Source organism: Perognathus longimembris, chromosome 3 (assembly GCF_023159225.1).
Source record: "Perognathus longimembris pacificus isolate PPM17 chromosome 3, ASM2315922v1, whole genome shotgun sequence".
NCBI lineage: Eukaryota > Metazoa > Chordata > Mammalia > Rodentia > Heteromyidae > Perognathus > Perognathus longimembris.
This window is the reverse complement of record NC_063163.1, coordinates 59,855,034-59,874,200: the sequence shown is the minus strand read 5'-3', so window position 1 is coordinate 59,874,200 and position 19,167 is coordinate 59,855,034. Positions and strand designations below refer to the sequence as shown.

Genomic DNA, 19,167 nt, shown 5'->3' with positions numbered 1-19,167 from the left:
AGTTAATTGGTGATGATTGGACTTTTGTAACTGGTTGGCTTTGGATCATAATCTTCAGAGTTCAGCCTCCTGAGTAGCTAGTATTAGAGGTGTGAACCACTGGCCCTGGGCTTGTATGTCTCCTTTGTTCTGAGTTGCAGGTACCTTGGATCTTGTGACATCATGGCATCTTGTGTCATTAGTTGCATCTACTGTCCCAGGCATCATTTTTGTTAATGCCTATACTAGGCTTGAACTCAAAGCCTGAACATGTCCCTTAGCTTTTCTGCTCAAGGCTGAAGCTCTACCTCTATTTCCAGTTTTCAAATGGCTAATTGAACATAAGAGTTTCACAGACTTTTCTGCCTGGATTGGCTTTGATTCTAAGATCCCCTTGTTAGTAGCAAGGACTGTAAGCATGAGCTACCAAAGCCTCACTCCCATGACTTGAACTTTCTTATCCTGACAAGGCCTGCTCCATATGACCAATCCTGAGATGAAGATGAGTTAAGTCACAGACTGATTAGCTATGCATTCATCTTGTCCCTTTCCTATATAACATGGAAGCTCAAAGATGGACTTGGGTTCACTGGTCTCCCTTGTTTGTGCTTCTAACACAGCCAGGTTGATTAAATATCATTTCTCTGCTTTCTACCTGTTTAATGAGCAGAGTGGGACTAGTGGTCAGATCTTAAGATTATGACTCAAAGCCAGCCAGTCAGTGAAGTCCACGAGACTCATCTCCAATTAGCAACCAAAAATCTGGAAGTAGAACTATGGCATAAGTAGCAGAGCACCAGCCTTGTGAGAAAGAGCCAAGTGAGAGTGCAAGGCCCTGAATTCAAGCCCCAGGAGAGAGGGACTAGTGATCTGTTGAGACTTTTGACCTAAAGAGTCCCATTTTACTAAACTAAAAGAATGTCAAAGTGCATCACCCAGCTCACAGGAAACAAATGGGCATTTCAACAATATTATTTCCTACATGGGAGTATACTGTGGCGCTTGTAGTTGTGATACAGTGAAGTCAGATAAAGTGGGGAATTAATAACCATTAACCAGATGAGTCAGAGCCTTTGCCCTAAACTCCAGTAACACTAGTAGTACTTTTGCTTGAGCCAGATCTGCTGGCATGCGTCTGAATATAAAGATCCCAGAGGCCCTGTCTAAATACTGTAGTGATACTAGATACTAGATACTAGAACTATAGAGCTTTCTTAATGCCATACAATATCTCTGGAAAAATATCCAATTCTATGCTAGAAGATACTGGTCTGAAGTCTTGGGGCATACTAATTGGCTATATGTGGCTTTATTCTTTGCTTATAAAGGCATTAAAATTGATTAACCATATTATTCTTCACTAGTACAAAGCACTGTAGTCTACTTCCTTTTGTATAAACATCAGCAGCAGATTAGCTGCTGAAATAGCTTTGTGATGTTTTTCATCGTCATTGATAAGTTTCTGTAGATGTCTGCATAGCTTACTAACATGTCAATGTCAGGTATCAACATGTTGATGCTGCATGTCAACATGTTACAGTAACCCATAAACCTCTCAACCTTCCCCAGGTTTTGATCTTTTCATTGCAAACAGGTAAAATTCACCTCCAAGCTTGCTTTTCTTCATGGTGCTCTGGCTGTCACTGCACACCTCATGCTGATCACTGCAGTTTATATAGAGTGCTAGACACAGGAGCCTCCTCAGGCCTGGTGCTATGCAGGAGCTTTGCCAGCCAGTATGCAGGAGGTGTGGTTTGGAGCTGGGCTGCATCCCATGTGCTTCTTCACAGGCATGTGCTGAGGACAGACTATGGCTTTTAAGCATGGCTTTTAAACATGTGCACTGCTATCTCCTAACAGGTCTGCAAATCCCATGGTAGGAACCTTATATGTGACTAGCAGAAAATGGGGATCTGGCTACTTCCCTAAAGGTCATGGGGGCTACAGTCAAAACGGAGAATGTTTACAACTCAGTGTGCTAATTTCAAGTCTAACGTAGATCAACGTAATTGTTAAGAAAGAGTAAGAAGACAAAAGGAAAGAAAACAGATCAGATCAGATGAACAGATCAGATCAGATTATGTCTCTCTGAAGAGGCACACCAAGTAACTCCAGAGTCATAGATACAAGGGGCATTGAGGGAAGGAGGTCCAGGCTCCAAGAACAGTAAAATGAGGTCTGGGCTCTAAGTAAAGCAAACTGAGGAAGCTGTTAGGCTGTGAAAACAGCTGTGGCAGACTGTCTCACCAGGAGTAATGTGCACTTCCATAGAGGGCCTGGGTGGGGAGTGGGGGTGATGTTTTCAGAGAACTGGCCCTGTTGTGGGAGGGAGGGGAGTCAGTGGGCCATAAAGGCAGTATTGGGTTAGAACAATGCAGATTCCTGTCAGTAATGACATCATTTGAATATACCTACATATTTTTTTCACTGCTTCCTTCCCTCCATTCCTTCCCCCTCCTTCCCTCCCTTCCTTTATTCTTTTGGGTAAGCTGGGAGCCTGAAGCTCTCCTAGTCCACATACATGGGAATGTCTGAGTACTAGCAGTACAAATCCAGTATAAAACACCCACCCTAACTCACTGTTTCTATTAGCCACCAGGGTCACCACAGTGACCTTCACAGGTCACCTGGATGAAATGGAACCCTTCATCCTTTTCAAAAAACTGCAGTTTGTGGATTTATATATTTCTTAGGCCTAGTGAGGAAACTCTATTAGTGACCAAAAGAGTTCTTGGGCTGAAGCTTGAATGACTTTGACTGTGATCTCCATTTTGCTGATAATCATACTAACTTATCTTCACCAGCAAAGGATCCACCTCATCTCTCCAAATGCCTACTCCACCTACTCCACCCTTCATAAAGGAGACAAGCACTGAAAAGCAGGCACAAGCCTTACAAACCATCCTAGAGATTTATGGATCTCTGTATCTGCTAACTTCAAATGCAAAATTCCTCCTAGTGGTCAAGGCCAGGAGTGCAGTTTGGGCCTTTGATATCTGTTACAATTTATTAATAGGTATTTATTTGTTAGGAGAAAGGGGGAAAGAGGAAAAAGAGGGGGAAAGGAGGAGGAAAGGGATAGATGGGGAAGGGGGAGAGGAAAGAGGGAGGGAAGGAAGGAGGAGAAGGAGGAGGTACAAGAAGAGGGAAGAGGAGTTGGGGAAGGGGAGAATAAAGGGGTAGGGAGAGAGAGACTATGTTCAGACACTTAATTCAACTGGATCTTGGAGGGCACTGTAAAAGCAAAAGGGCAGAGTAGATCTAAGGCAGAAATATGGGGATCTTCAAACCTAGTGCAGAAATAGCCAACCCAAGGGGAAGATTGAGGGAAATATTCTCTAGAGAGAAACTGAACTGAATTCAGGCCAGGGTTTCTTCAGTTCAGGTCCAGGGAGGAGAGTTTATGGGATATATTAAGGACAGTGGCAAGTATTAGGAAGGTAGGATTTAGTTAGCTCTAGCTCAGAAGATATCATGAATGCCACAGAAGAAAAGGGAGTCGTCCCCCCTAAAACCAGGCCCAGATTCAGACCAGGACTAGATTTTTCCCTCCCCATCCAAAACTCTCTCCACTCCACTGCACCCTCTCCAAACCCTTTATTGCCCTTATTCCCACCCTTTATATTGCCCTCCTAACCCCCTCATCCACTTCCCGCCAACCTCCATTGGGCTTTTCATCCCACAGCCAGTCCCCCCTCCCAACCACCATCCTCTCTCCTGGGCACTATTTTCCTGAACCCCCTACCTCCCCCATCCTCCACCCCATCTGTCTCCTGAACCCGCCTTCACTCTCCTACCCAGACACCGCATCCTTCCTGCACCAGCATCCCTACCTCCCAGGGGATCTCGCGAGAGTTTGTGGAGGTGAGACCTGAAGCTGATTGGTGGATCTGGCGCCATGCCGCAGGAATGTAGGGAACTGGCTGAGTTTGTGTCAGTTTCGTTGCTCGGAGGAGGCCACAGCCCACGACTAGGGCCTGGGCTGTGCACCAAGGAAAGGGTAACTTCAAAGTCCGTTTCCTTCCCTTCCCTTCCCCACTGGCCGACCTTGGCCTCCGCCCTGTCACCTCTCCCTGGCAAGCAATCTGATATGAGTTTTTCTTTGTGAGAAGTATCTTCACACACACACACCAGTACTGGTGCTTGAACTTAGAGCCTGATTACTGTTCCTGCGCTATTTTGCTCGACTAGCACTCTACCATGTGAGCCACAGCTCCACTTCCTGCTGCTGCAGCAGCCCTCCTCCTCCTCCTCCTCCCTCTCCCCCTCCTCCTCCCTCTCCCCCTCCCCCTCCCTCTCCCCCTTCCCCTCCCTCTCCCCCTCCCCCTCCCCCCTTCTCCTCCCTCCTCCCCCCTCCTCCCCCCTCCTCCCTCCTCCTCCGTTCACCATCTTCATAAGCCAAGTCACCTCATACATTTTATAGTTTCATGACTCTGGCATGTAATATTCAGGAGGCTGAGAACTCAGGATGGTGGTTGGAAGCCAGCCTACACAGGAACACAGGAAAGGCTGTTGATAGATTCTGATCTAGAGGAAGGTCTGTTCCATGGTCCTTCTGAGGTCTGGGAAGATGACTCTGCACCACACCTGGGTTGGTGACTCTGGAACCTTAACCAAGGGGTCTGTGGGGCAGAGCAAGTTGGCACTGCCTAGACCTTTTTGCTTTCTTCTCAACAAGTTTGCCTCTGTGATATTTTGCCTTAATTTCAAATTTAATTTCTGCTTTTTTATGCACACTTGAAAGGAATCCATATCTTTTTTTGGAAAGACACCTGATTTGTAGGAAATTTACTATGTAGCATTATAAATATTTAGTTTATTACCAGTAATTATAGTTTGTAGCATTTATGATTTAGAGATTTACTATATAAGCTTATTATCCTTTTTAACTAAATATTTTCAATGCAAATAATATCTTTAAAGTATAAATTAGCTTGATTTAGTTACCCTATATTTTATATGGATTTCAAAATATGCACAAGCATAGAATTTTTATCAGTTAAAATATTTTGGCGCAGGTGGCTCACACCTGTAATCCTAGCTACTTGGGAGCCTGACATCTGAGAGTTGTGGTTTAAAGCCACCCTGGACAGGAAAATCTGTGAGATTCTTATCTACAGTTAACTACCAGAAAACCATAAGTAGATCTGTGGCTGTAGAGCACTAGCCTTGAGCAAGAAAGGTCAGGGACAGTGTACAGGCCCTGAGTTCAAGCCCCACAACTAACCAAAAAACAATTTTTTTTGAGAAAAATGAAACTGGAGACTTGGTTCTACTGTGAATTATTTGTTTCCCTCTACTTCACATGAAAGTGATCATTCTAATAGGCATAAAAATCATACATATCCAAACTTCATCTCAATTTTTAACTCTTATTTCCAAAAGTAATATTATTAAACTTTCTATATGGTTTCTCATTTTAAATTTTTCATGTGATATCCATCGTGCATATGCTCCCTGTCTTTCCCATCTGACTTTGAAGCAGAGGGGGCTGTTCTGGGCTGTGTGATATTCCAAGTACCATTGTCCTTGGTTATACAGCTAAGCATCCCTAATCTTAGAATATAAACCCAAAATGCTCCAAAATCTGAAACTTTCTGAATGCCACCATGATGCCCCAAGTGGAATATTCTTTCGTGTTTTCTGCACATCATTGTTTAAAACTATTATATACTTTGTATATAAAATGTGTATGAGTTTTGTTTTTAAACTTGAGCCTCATCCTCAAGATACCTCTTTATGAAGCAGATATTCCAACATCCAGAATCCCAGACATTTCTGATACCTAGCATTTTTAGAAATAATAGTTTCAGACTTCCTTTGCTCCCACAAGGGCTGAGTCTGCTTTCAGCCTCCTCAGCAATCACTTCATAAGAAGGCTAGAATTAACTGGAGCCAATGGTCAGTCATCTGTTACCACCTTAGCACTGAGGTAGATGCCGGCCTTGCAGAGATAAAGCTATAGCTCTGTGGTCACTGAATACAAAATAGAATTGGGAAATCTAAGGACTCATCTGTTGGTGTTAGAGCAGTGCTGTTGGTCCTTCTGATGGGTGGGAGATGGGGTGGGGTTGCTCATGCTTGGTCTGAGAAGGCTGACTTGTTGCCTACATGTTTCTTCAGCATCATTTTTGGGGCAGATTCATCAGGATGAGCCTGTGTGTCCCACCAAGACTGCTGGAGCTGGCCACTCAGAGCCTGCTAAAGGATGAGGCCTTAGCTATTGCTGCTCTGGAGTTGCTGCCCATGGAGCTCTTTCCACCTCTGTTTGTGGCTGCCTATTCTGGGAGACAGAGTGAAGCACTCAAAGCAATGGTGCAGGCCTGGCCCTTTGCTTGCCTGCCTCTTGGAGCTCTGATGAAAGAAAAGCAGTTTCATCAGGAGAATTTCCAAGCTGTTCTCAGTGGACTGGATGCACTACTTTCTCAGGAGGTTCACCCCAGGTGAGGGTGACCCAGCTGGAAGCCTGGGGAAGACATGGCTGTGGTCAGGGGCATGGAGAACAGGGGCTCTGCATGATGCTAGTGAGGAAACCATTGCTTATGTTTCTCTTCTATCTGCCACCAGCTAATGTACATGCAACTGAAGGAGCCGCCAGACAGTGTATATGCAGCTGAAGGAAAATGTGCCATTCTTTCTCAATGGCACTTAAATGTATGAAAAGCAGAGGCTGGAAGTATATCTTCATGATAGAGTACTTGCATAACATTGTAGAAGCACTGGGTTCAAATTACAGCACTGTAAAATAAAGTGAAATAAAAGAGAGGAGGGTGAAGGATAGAGAGTTTCAGGAGCAGGGATCTTTCTAGAAGTAGAATCGGTGGGGAGAAAGCAAGCCCTCATAAGGAATGGAGCATCTCATGTCTGGAGTTCAAGTCAGACAAATGCTTATTGACTATGCTCTTACTTTGAATTGATTACCTGTTTTTAACCATAGGCGTTGGAGGCTGCAAGTGCTGGATTTATGCAAGAATACCCATCAATACTTCTGGACCCTGTGGTCTGGTACCAGGGCTAGTCTGTGCTTATTGATGGAGTCAGAGGATACTCACCCAGTGAAGACAAAGCAAAACATGAATGGTTCCAGGATAGGAGCAGAACAGGCTTTGATCCCAGTGGAGATGTTCATAGATTTGTCCCTAAAGAAGGGCAGCCATGATCAATTGCTCACCTCCCTCATTGAAAAGGTGAAGCAGAAGGAAAGTTTACTGCACCTATGTTGTAAGAAGCTGAGTATTTTTAGAGTTCCTTTGCAAAATATTAAGTCAGTTTTAAACATGATGAGGCTGGACTCTATCCAGGATTTAGAAGTGCATTGCACCTGAAATCTTTCCAACCTGAGGAATTTTGCTCCTCATTTCGGCCAGACTTTTGCACAGATTTGTGCTCTCCCACATCCATACATCTTTGTACACATCCTTGGAGGAGGAAGAGCAGTGTGTCCACCAGTTCAGCTCTCAGTTCCTGAGTCTGCATCACCTCCAAGAACTGTGTTTGGATTCCATCCCCTTCCTTGAAGGCCGCCTGCACCGTGTGCTCAGGTGAGGAATGGCTAGATTTCCCTGTAGACCAGAGTAAGCCTTCCTTAATTGCAGGAGCAATAATGAGCCTCTGCTCTATGCCAGACACAAGGCAAGAACGAGCAAGTCTTTGAAGTCAGAATATTGTCATACCCAGCTTTGTATCACATAACTACCCAAATCAAGGTACTACCCAAATGAAGGTTGCAGGTTGTCTTAATGTTTTCTATTGCTAAGAATACCATAACATAGGCCAGGTAAATTATAAAGAAAATAGATTTATTTTGGTTTATAGTTGTAGTCCACATTTGAGGGGCTATATCCAGCAATGACTATCTCAATGGCAATGCAGGTTATTACAACAAAAGTATGAGTACTTAAGACTCCTGACTATGCTGGGCATGGTGTCACTCACCTATAATCCCAGGACTTGGGTGGCTGAGGAAGTAGTTTGAGTAGCCGTAGCAAGGTTGAGTTTGAGGCCAGCCTGGGAAACTCAGTCTCAAAAAAAGGAACAATAGGGAGAAGGAGAACTAGACAAATCAGTTTTCTACTAGTGAACCTACTTTTGAGATAGCTCATTATACATGAATCACATAATTGAAATAACCCATTTCCAAGGATAGATCCGTAAAAATCTCATCTGATACCACCTCTGAATGTCTTAAATGGGGATTAACTTTCCATATGAATTTTGAGAGGGATGGACCATATTCAGAACTATAAATGCTATTAACAGTGGCCTCGTTAGTAAACTATTTTGAGTGATTCGACTTTGGGGAGGACGGTTTGGGGAATTTTTCCTTAGGAATGAGTCTTAAGATGACCAAAGTAAGTTGTGAGGCTTTGAAGAAAAATGTTTCTATGTTAGATTGTTGTAAGTTCCTCCCCAACCAGATTTCTCAGGTTGATCCTCTTCCTTTAAACCTTCCTCAGATTTCTGAACTCTAGATTAAAGAATGTGTTGGATATGTATGATTCATATTAGGGGAAGGATGAGAAGTGAGGAACTGTAAACAGTGATAGGTAATTTGCTGATAACACAAACATCTAAGGTTGGCCTCTGCAGTCTGGAAGTCCCCTTTGCACGTTGCTGACTTTGCCCAGGTTTATCTTTCATGAATATTTCTTCTTTTTTCATGAATATTTCATGGTAGCCTCCTTGTACACCAAGATAGGTAGCTTAGGCCCACACATACACTAAAGGAAGACTGAATTGGAAGTGTATTGTTTTAAAATTATTTTTCCTAATTTTGTCATGTCTCAGAAAATACAATTCACTGTGAAGTCCTTCCTTGCTTGAGATGGGCTAAGGCTCCTTTGTAAGCAATGCCTTATCATCATCTTGCTTTGTTCTCACAATATTTTAAGAGGTATATGTTTTACTCTGCTCAGCAGATGAGCAAAGGGAGTTCAAAAGTTCACTCAACCAAGTCATACAAAATAATGGAGAGTCATCTTGCCTTCTCTGAATACCCCTTTAACAAGGTAGCATACTGGAAGTTGGCTACTCACTTGATGGCTGGATCCTCTCCACCAGCTTCAACCCACCTTTTCCAGTCCCCAGCACAAAATTGTTCTGTTTCTCCCCAGGTGCCTGACAAGCTCTTTGAAGATCCTCTGGATCACTAATTGCCTGCTTTTGGAATCAGACTTGATGTACCTGTCCCAGTGCCCCAACATCAGTGAACTAAAGGACCTTGATTTAAGTGGGGTCAATCTAACCAGCATAAATCTTGAGCCGCTTCGAGATTTTCTAGACAGAGTCTCTGCCATCCTCGAAACCCTGGGGTTAATTGATTGTGGGATTGTAGATTCCCAACTCACTGTCATCCTGCCTTCCCTGAGCCACTGCTGCCAGCTCACAGCCATTAAGTTATGTGGGAATTCAATCTCCATGTCCATGCTAGATAATCTCCAGCACTAAAACATTAGGCTGATCAATCTAAGCTATATGATATATCCTGGACGGAGAGTGACCAGGATATTCCATCTACCTTCCACCTGGGGAGATTTTCCCACCTGCACAACAAGCTGAAATGGATGCTACATGAGTTGGGGCAGGCTAACATTGACTGGTTCAGTACCAACTATGACTCATAGCTTATCCTGTGCCCCTGGTACCTGCCTGCTTAGCTGAGTGTACATATCCACAGATTTATTTGACACTTGGTCACTAAAGCTCAGACTATAAATGCTTTTAGAAAAAATTCAGAAGCTGCAGTTGTTGAGATATTAAGGGAGATACATCTTATAGAATTAGAAATAGGAACCTGAATTTCTAGAGGAGGATTTGGCAAGGGAGGAACATGTGGGAATTGGCCTCGGATGGATGGTTGTAAAGAAATGGCCAGCAATAAAAGGAACCTTAATATAAACCATTTCATACACTGTGTGATAAATATACTTGTGCAGTTCTCCAGAATGTTCTGATTAAATGAGCAGTCACTAAGGATCTATAATGTGTACACACACTCTGGGCTGCATAAAATACAGCTTACAACCTCATGACACAATTTACTATTACTGCTACTCAGTTGTCTCTGAGGTTTCTGTTGCCTCCTTCTGTCTGTGGCTGGTCAGTGAGTGACTTATAGAAGTTGCATCCTTAGAATCTGGAAGGTGCTAAGTGTCCCATTAGTACTTTTGGTACAACGAGTTCTTCATAGGCTGTCACTGTTACCTGCAGAGACCTGAACTCCCTCTTCCTGTTCTCTGGTGGATTCATAGCCTTGGTTCCTGTCCCTTGGCTGTGTTGATATAGGGATTCAACTGTGCAGGAGTCAAACCTCAGCAGGGAGAAACTTCTAACCTTTTCCGTAGTTTTTTAATGACTTATCTTTTTTCACATAGAATTCTGAATTCTAAAATGGGGTCTCTGGGAGTGATAGAATCTGAACAAGGGACATTCATGTATATATAGACACTGCAAAAGTACAATTTATTGGTGCTAATCCAAAGTGGAGAAAAGAGATGCCTCTAATGCCCCCTCCCCAATTTCTGTTTGTGGATTTGCAGAAAAGTATGAAAAGAAAACATCAGTGTTGACTTCAAGGGCTCTAAATGTAGATTGAGAAGAGGAAATCTGCTCTGGAGATAAAAGACCACACCCAAGCACTGGAATTTCCTACACATTGTATTATTATACCTCTTTGTGTTTCATACAAGCTCTTAGCACCCCTGAGCTCCTAGAAAATAGACATTTGAGAGAGAGTTCTCAAAGTTGTTTTCCTCATCCACTGTTTTAGTTTATTTCCTTTCGTCAGCCTATCCAAGATGTCCACTTGCAGATATGCTGGAGTTAGTGCATCTGAGTATCCCAACCCATTCCTGTACTCTCTTTAGGTTCAGCCCTTTAGAGGTCAGTTAAAGGTATCTAAATTGGAATGGGGACATATCTCAATGGCAGTTGTTTGCCTAGTATGTCCAAAGCCATGGGTTCAATCCTTAGCACTGGAAAAAAAAATCTACATTTATCAAAACACTCCCATATTTACCATTGGTATGCCACATTAAAAATGTGACCCCAGCCAGGTGCTGATGGATAACACCTGTAATCCTAGCTACTCAGGAGGCTGAGATCTGAGGATCATGATCCAAAGCTATCCTAGTTAGGAAAGTCAATGGGGTCTCTGAGACTCTTACCTCCAATTGACAAACCATCAAAACGCCAGGCTCAAGCTATGTCTCAAATGGTAGAGCACGGTCCTTAAGCACAAAAGCTAAGGACAGTGTCCAGGCCCTGAGTGAAAGTCCCAGGATCAGCACATACATTCAAAATGACATCCTTAGGTTGTCCTACTGAGAATGAATTTCCTGCCATATGATACTCCTTCATCTCTATTAAGGTGGTAGTAAACCATCTTGGAGCCAGTGAGATGTGTTGGATTTGGGGTCCCAATTGTTGATAAACTCATGCCAGCTCCTAGGAAACACAGACATGGAAGAAGATGAATATGAGACCTGGGAATAGGTTAGGCTATTCTGTAGGACAATCTTAAAAATCAAGATGTCATACTGTGAAGGTGGGCTAAATGGTCACCAGACAAGTTGATTGAACTGGCCGAGAGGAAGAGGGCTATGGCATGTGAGCCCTTGCTTCCCCTGTATCATTGTATTCTGCCTCTGGAATGCCCCACATCGGGGGATAGCCTCCCAGAGAAGCACTTGGGAAGATAAGGCTCCATCTGCATTTTTGCCTTGGGTATGTGCATGCTTATTTCTATTTTTTGAAGGTTTCTTAACCGGTGCTACTCCTGTGCTTGTTGCTGTCATTGCTGAAGGTCAGTAAAGTCCTGTCCTACCACACATAGCAGCTGGGCCTTTCAGTCTCTTCCCATAATAGTTATTTCTTATTTTGTCCCCTCTCAAGCCACTTGCTTTGAGCCTCATATTTTAAAAATAAAATGAGATCTGCGCATCAGTAGCTTACACCCGTAGTCCTAGCTACTCAGGCTGAGATCTGAAGATCAGGCTTCAAAGTCAACCTGGGCAGAAAAGTCCGAGACACTTACCTCCAATTAACCACCAAAATGCTGGAAGTGGAGATGTGGCTCAAGTGGCAGAGTGCCAACCCCCAGAGTAGGGCACACATTGCTATTTCTGAGAGGAGTGAATGTTGAAATTGTGCAATCAATGGTGTATCTGAAAAACATGAAAAAGTCTTAACTTTCTTGAGATATACCTTGTTCCAGCATCATTTAACATAAACTCAAGTTACAGGGAAAATGCCCCAAGATGGGAAAACAGCCTGTGTGAGATCTGAAGAAAGTCTATGAAATGAAATCCAGAGAAGATGAACAAGGGAAATGCATTGCATCACTTCAAATTTCCTTTTCTCAACTGAGAAATAGAGGTCATATAGGCACCTTCTGTTGTCACTATGCGGATTCATAAGTTCAATTGCTAATTTAAAATATGCATAAGATTGTTCAGACATGGGTGGATAAACCCAAGATAGTAATGATAATTTTCTGCCTGAACACAGAGTCTGTATGTCTTTCTCCATTGTTGCTGCTCAAACAAAATAATGCAAGCTGGATCATATATAAAATAATTTATTTCTCAAAATTCTGAGGTCTAGGAATGAGTATGCACAATATGTAGAAAAGTATGCGAAAGGAGACTAGTTTTTTGTTGATTTTGTTTGTGCTAATCCTGTTCTTTGTACTCAGAGCCTGAGCACTGTCCCTGGGCTTTTATACGAGGCAAGCACTCTTGCCACTAGGCTATATTCCCAGCCTATCCCTGGGCTTTTATACTCAAGGCTAGCACTCTACCACTTGAGCCACTGCTCTGTTTCTAGTTTTTGGTGGTTAAATGGAGACAAGCATGTCACAGACATTCCTGCCTGGGCTGGCTTTGAACTGCAATCCTCAGATCTCAGCATCTTGAGTAGCTAGGAATATAAGTGTGAACCACTGGCAGTCAGCTAAGAGACTAGCCTTAAAGTTAAATTAGTATTAAGTAGTTGTACAAAGTTGTATAAGTCAGGTTGTAAACACAATGTTCCTCAGCCAGTGTGACCCTAGTTTTCAAATTTCATGTACTTGTATGTTGATGAGCTTTTAAACTATCCATGTAAAATTATCTCAAATGCTGTCTAGATATCACAGGAGTGTTAGTATAATGAAAAATGGGGGTGGAATTAAGCCCTCACTTCCCAAGTACATTCTAGGTGATTGTATTGGAAAAGACCTGCTGAAAAGAGGCTGTCTTTCAGTTCTGAGAGCCACCACTCTTTCAGTTCTGAGAGGCAATCAAGCATGGGTACTGCAACCCTGAGATACCAGAGGGTACTGTGGATTTGTTTCTGAGAGGACCTTGAAGGATGGACCAGGCCAGCTAGGGAACCCACTCAAGTTTCTCTGGTGTATTGGGCAAGCTGACTCATTACTGCTCTGCAGTTTGCTATACCTGTTACTACTACTACTACTACTACTACTACTACTACTACTACTTCTACTACTACTACTACTACTTATTATTTGCTGGTTCTAGGGCTTGAACTCAGGGCCTAAGCACTGTCCATGAGCTTCTTTTGCTCAAGGCTAGCACTCTACTGCTTGAATCACAGCTCCACTTCCAGCTCTTTTTTGTTGGTTAATTGGAGATAAAGAGTCTTATGAAGTTTCTTGCTGTGGCTGACTTCAAACCATAATCCTTGGATCTCAGCCTCCTAAGTAGCTAGGATTCTAGGCATGAGCCAACAGTGCCCAGCTTTCTGTATTGTTTTCTATGATTGTCTGAGCCTGGGTCTCTTCTCCTATGGATTCTGATTCATGTCCTGTGTTCCCAACTTTCTCCTACTACCAATCACAGAGTCCTTGCCCAGGCCTAGGTAGAAAGAATATTTATGCCAAAATTAATTGCTCCAAAGGGACCTCAGTAGACATCTCTTTGGCAACCCCACCATGGCCTGAATCCAGTTTTGCTCACTGCTGTTCCTAAATGAGAAGATGACTGTAACTTGGGTCTCAGGGTGAGCATGGAGTGCTTCTACGGTTTGGACATAATAGTGTGTTGATATTTAATATCCACCTTAAGTTACTATGAGGGTGGAAATTTGTGATTTATACAGGTAGGTCTTTGGGGGAAGTGATGATAGGTAGGACCATTAAGAGTGGGGCCACCATAACTGAATCCATGTGGCCTCATAAGAGACCAGAAGACTCTGACCTATACTCCTTATCTTTTGTCATGTCATATGCTCTGCCACCTCAGGACTCTTGCCAGCAAGAAACCCATCAGCTATGGGTTCTCAAACCTCCAGCCCTGTAAGCTGAACAAACCTGTATTTTATAAGTTCCCTAGCTTCATAGCAATGAAAATGGACAAACACAGGTACTGGAAGACTCAGCCAACCTTGGTCATTTTTTCTGGTAATAGAAGCATCAGTGCAAGTTATCATTATATGATGCCTGGAACTAACATCTCAGTGAGCAAACAATAAAGCATGATGGATAGTATTTCACCCTCAGCTGTCTGAAACCAGTCCTGGCTTCAAGTTCTTTCAAGATGTCCTCTCTGAGTTTCTCTGGCCTGTTGTCTAACCATGTAATCATGGAATAATAGCTTGGTTTTTACATGAAGACATAGATCAGTCACCTGTTGCCTCTGCCCAGACAATTTTTTCTCCTGTCACTGTCTGCTACAATAACATGGTAGGGAGGCTTCTGCTATTGGCACTAAAGATCTTGGGATTTTCTTGAATCTGAGAACTCTTAAAGTCTTGAGAGTCAGCCATTGTTAAGAGCAGGCCATTTCTTCAAAGACAATGTATATTGGAGGAGAGAATCTCCCCAGGGTAAATGGCAGTGAGAGATGATGGTGACTTACTAGGGCCTGGCCTTAGGCCCTCTGTGACCTCCTGAAGACAACAGATTCCAGGATAAACTCCTCTTAAAATCCTCAAGGATGACACTGTTCCTGATCTTGAAGACCCCTAGCTCTCATCCACGTGAATTACTTTCTTTTCACTTTGATCTCAGTCATAAAAAGGAAAAATGTAATTTTCTCAATACATCTGGAAATGTATTACTGATGGTTTTAAACTGAGAGAATAAAAATATAGTTAAGTGACACAAAACATGTGCTCAATGACAAATATATATATATATATATGTAGTGGTGGTGCCATAAGAATACATTACCTAGTGATGTCAAAGCCATCTTTACATTGCACAAATGTACTGTATGATGTGCTCACAATGGCAAAATTGCCCAAGGACACAATTCTCAGAACATATCCTCATCTTTAAGCAAGATATGACTATATGTAGATATTTATGTACATTAGCAATGAATAATCCTTCAAAGTAGTTTAGAAAACAATTCCATGTACAAGAGCATCCAAAATAACAAAATGCTTATGAATGGATTTAACAAGGAAGGATAAACATGATCATTTAAAAAGATACAAATAAATAGAATATTTGTAAATTCATGTGTTGGAAGACTTCCCAACGTGATCTACAGATGCAATAAAATGTCTATCAGAATCCCAATGGTAAGATCAGGATATAGCTCAGTGGTAGCTTAGCCTGGGAAAGGCCTTGATTTGATGCAATCTAAATATTCATTGACAGATGATGGAATAAACAAAATTTGGTATATGCATAAAATATTACTCAGTCCTACCACTTATAATAGGATGTATGAACCTCCAGGACATTATGTTAATTAAAATGAGCCCATCACCAGGTGATAAATACTACATGATTCAGTATTTTGAAGTATCTAAAACACCGAAACACCGAATCATACCATATTTAAAGTATTTAATGGATCTAAAGTTAGAAACTTCATAAAGTATCTACAAGTCAAATACACCAAATATGTAGAATCAGAGAATAGTGGATCTCAGGAACTGGGGAAGAAAGAAATGGAGAAATTTGCCCTTTAATTAAAGTATGAAGTTTCAGTTAAGTAACATGACCAAGATCAGCTTTACCAACATTGTATCCATAGTTAGCAATAGTGTATTGTATAGTTAATTATTATTTTTTTGACAAAAAGACAGATTTATTGGGTAAGTAAAAAGTGAACCAAAAGTGAACCGACCGACCTTGGTGGCAGCCCAGACTCGGGAGCCGAAACTGCCGACTAGGTGTGCACAATCAGGGCCCAGACTCGGGAGCTGGAACTGCCCGCACGTGTGCAGCCCAGACTCAGGAGCTGGGACCGCATCTAGTTAATTATTTTTTATCTCCTCAGAGCCTTGAACTCAAGGCTTGGGTGCTGTCCCTTTCTCACTCAAGGCTGGTGTGCTGTCACTTGAACAACTGCTTCACTTCTGGCTTCCTGGTGGCTAAATGGAAATAAGAATATCATAGGCTTCCCTACCCAAACTGGCTTTGAACTGTGATCCTCAAATCTCAGCCTTCTGAGTAGCTAGGATTACAGGTTTGAGCCACAAGCACCTGGCAATGCATTTAGGTTTTATTGATGGTGCTGGGATTTGAACTCAAGACTTCATGCTTACTGAACAAGCCCCATTCCACTTAAGCCACACCCTCAGCCTTGTTTGCTTTAGTTTGTTTTTCAGACAGGATCTGGCTTTTTGTCCACAGACAGTCTTGGACTACAAGGATCTCTGCTTCCCAAGTGGCTGAGATTACAGGTGTGATCAACCATGCTTGATCTTAAAAGTTGTATGTTAAATGTTCTTCTTGAAAGCGAAAACAAGGAAATTTTTGGAACCGAGAGTCACATTCAATATCCGCTGAGACCAATCTGTGATGATATCACTGGTCCAACCTCAGCAGTATGCACATTAAATATTATATATTACAAATTATGCCTCATTAAAGTTTAAAATATAAACAAATGTAAAGATACATATGTGTTTATAGTCTCAAGTATTTTGATTTGGATGCTATGCTGCTCATTCAATTTACGTTTTCAACAAATACCTAAGAAAATCTGAACTACATTTACTGTAGAAACCAACATGGTAGTCTTAAATTCATATGAAAATGCATAGGACCAAATATAGAAAGATATATTTAAAAAATAAGGTTGGAAGCCAGGCGCTGGTAGCTCACGCCTGTAATCCTAACTACTCAGGAGGCTGAGATCTGAGGAATGCAGTTCAAAGCCAGCTTGGGCAGAAAGGTCCATGAGACTCTTAGCTCCAATTAACTACCAGAAAACCAGAAGTGGGGCTGTGGGTCAAAGCAGTAGAGCACTAGCCTTGAACTGAAGAACTCAGGGACAGGGTCTAATGCGTTCAAGCCCCACAACTGACAAAAAAAAAATTGGAAGAGTCATACTTTCTCATTTTAAAACATGATGGAGCTATAAGTGTGGCTCAATAGTACAGTGCTTTTATATCATGAGTAAGATCCATTCCCAGAAAACAACAAAAATTCCTTTAAGGGGAAAGCTACAATAGTCAAGTCTACATGGTACTGGCATAAGGCTAGACACAAGAGACTAATGGAAGAGACTTGAAAGTTCAAAAATAAACCTTCACATGTTTGCCAGTTGATTTTCAACAAAATCATTGTGGTAAAAATCATTCAATGGAAGACAGAAAACATCTTTTCCACAAATGGCAGCAGGACGATCAGCTATCAACAGACAATTGGTTCTCTACCTCATACCACATGCAAAAGCTAGTTAAAAATGGGTCAAATACTTACCTGTAACAGCTAACAATCAAAACCCTGGAAGTAGAAGAAAGGTAGATCTTTATGATCTTGGCTTTGCTAATAAATTCTTAGACATGAGACCAAAGTCACAGGACACAAAAGTAAATAATAAATATATCATTAGAACATTTTGTACTTCAAAAGTACCATTAAGAAAGACAAAATAAATACAGCTTACCAAATGGAATAAAATACTTGGCAGTCATACATCTCATATCTTAATCTCTAATATATAAGGCACTGATGGCTCATGCCTGTCATCCTAGCTATTCAGGAAGCTGAGATCTAAGAGCAGTTGTTCAAAGCCAGCCTGGGCAGAAAAATCTGTGATATTCTTATCTCCAATTAACTACTAAAAAGCCAGAAATGGAGCTTTGGTTCAGTGATAGAGTGCCAGCCTTGAGTGAAAAAGCTCAGGGACAGTGCCTCGTCCCCGAGTTCAAGCCCCATGACCAGCACCAAAAAAAAAAAAAAAAAAGACATACTAAGAACATTAAAATAACATTTATAATAGTAAAATGTCAACTAAAAATTTTCAGAAAAAATTTTTTAGATATTGCTCCAGCGAAGATACACTAATTGTCAATGAGTACATAAAAAAAAGCTTAGCATCAGTAGTCCTCAGGGAAATGCAAACCAAAGCTACAGGGAGATTTTACTTCATAGCTACCAGGATGACTCTAATAAAAAAAAAAGAAAAGAAAAATACAGTAAGGTTGACATTGAGGTAGAGAAATTAGAAAATTAATACATTCCTTAAGCAAATATAAAAGAATCAGTTGGGGGAAAAATGTCCTCAAAAAGTTAAACAAATGTTAAAAGCCTAGAAATCCTAATCTTAGGTATATGCCCAGAAAACACATCTTTAATGTATACACAGAAACCTTCACATGAGTGTTTATAAAGTCAAATATCCAAAATAACCAAAAAATGGAAACAACCCAACTATCAGCCAAAAAAAAAAGAGTTCTATCCATAGAAAATGATTCAGCTGTGAAAAGGAAAATAATGACACATTATCTGTACAGATGAATCTTGAAAACATTTTGCTCATTGAAATGAGCCAGACTCAAAAGGCAACACATTGTATAATTCTACTTATATAAATATCTGGAATAAGTAAAAACATCCATAGGGACCAAAAGTAGATCAAGAGTTTCAAGAACTGGGAGGAGGGTAGAGAAAAAGATTGTACTAGGTATAGAGTTTCTTTTCAGGGTTATGATATTTGTGGAACTAGATAGCAATGATTATTGTAAAACCTTTATTTGTTCTATAAACCACTAGTTTGCATATGTTTAAAAAGTGAATTTTAACTGGGCAGCTGGTGGCTCATATTTATAATCTCACTACTCAGAAGGCTTAGATCTAAGGATCGTGTGACAAAGCCAGCCTGGGCAGGAAAGCCATGAAACTTTTTTTTCTCCAGTTAACAAAAAAAAAAAAAGCTGAAGTGGAGGTGTGGCTCAGGTGGTAGAACACCAGGCCTTGAGTGAAAAAGGACAGCATGGAGG

The 19,167-nt window shown here is 41.6% G+C and overlaps 2 protein-coding genes across 2 annotated transcripts in view; one reads left to right on the top strand and one right to left on the bottom strand.

Moving 5' to 3' along the window:
* The window catches only part of LOC125347620 (phospholipid-transporting ATPase IB-like), a 101,844-nt gene extending 97,965 nt beyond the window's left edge, over nucleotides 1-3,879 (bottom strand). The window contains exon 1 of the mRNA XM_048340614.1: nucleotides 3,813-3,879. Coding sequence (XP_048196571.1) covers nucleotides 3,813-3,879 — 67 coding nt within the window. The remainder of the gene's footprint in view (nucleotides 1-3,812) is intronic.
* A 2,247-nt stretch (nucleotides 3,880-6,126) lies between these two features.
* LOC125347618 (melanoma antigen preferentially expressed in tumors-like) lies at nucleotides 6,127-9,426 on the top strand. Its single transcript, XM_048340613.1, is given in 4 exon segments — nucleotides 6,127-6,422; nucleotides 6,917-7,342; nucleotides 7,344-7,520; nucleotides 9,093-9,426. Coding segments are annotated over 4 exon segments (1,230 nt in total). The 5' UTR covers nucleotides 6,127-6,129.
* The last annotated feature ends 9,741 nt before the right edge of the window (nucleotides 9,427-19,167 follow it).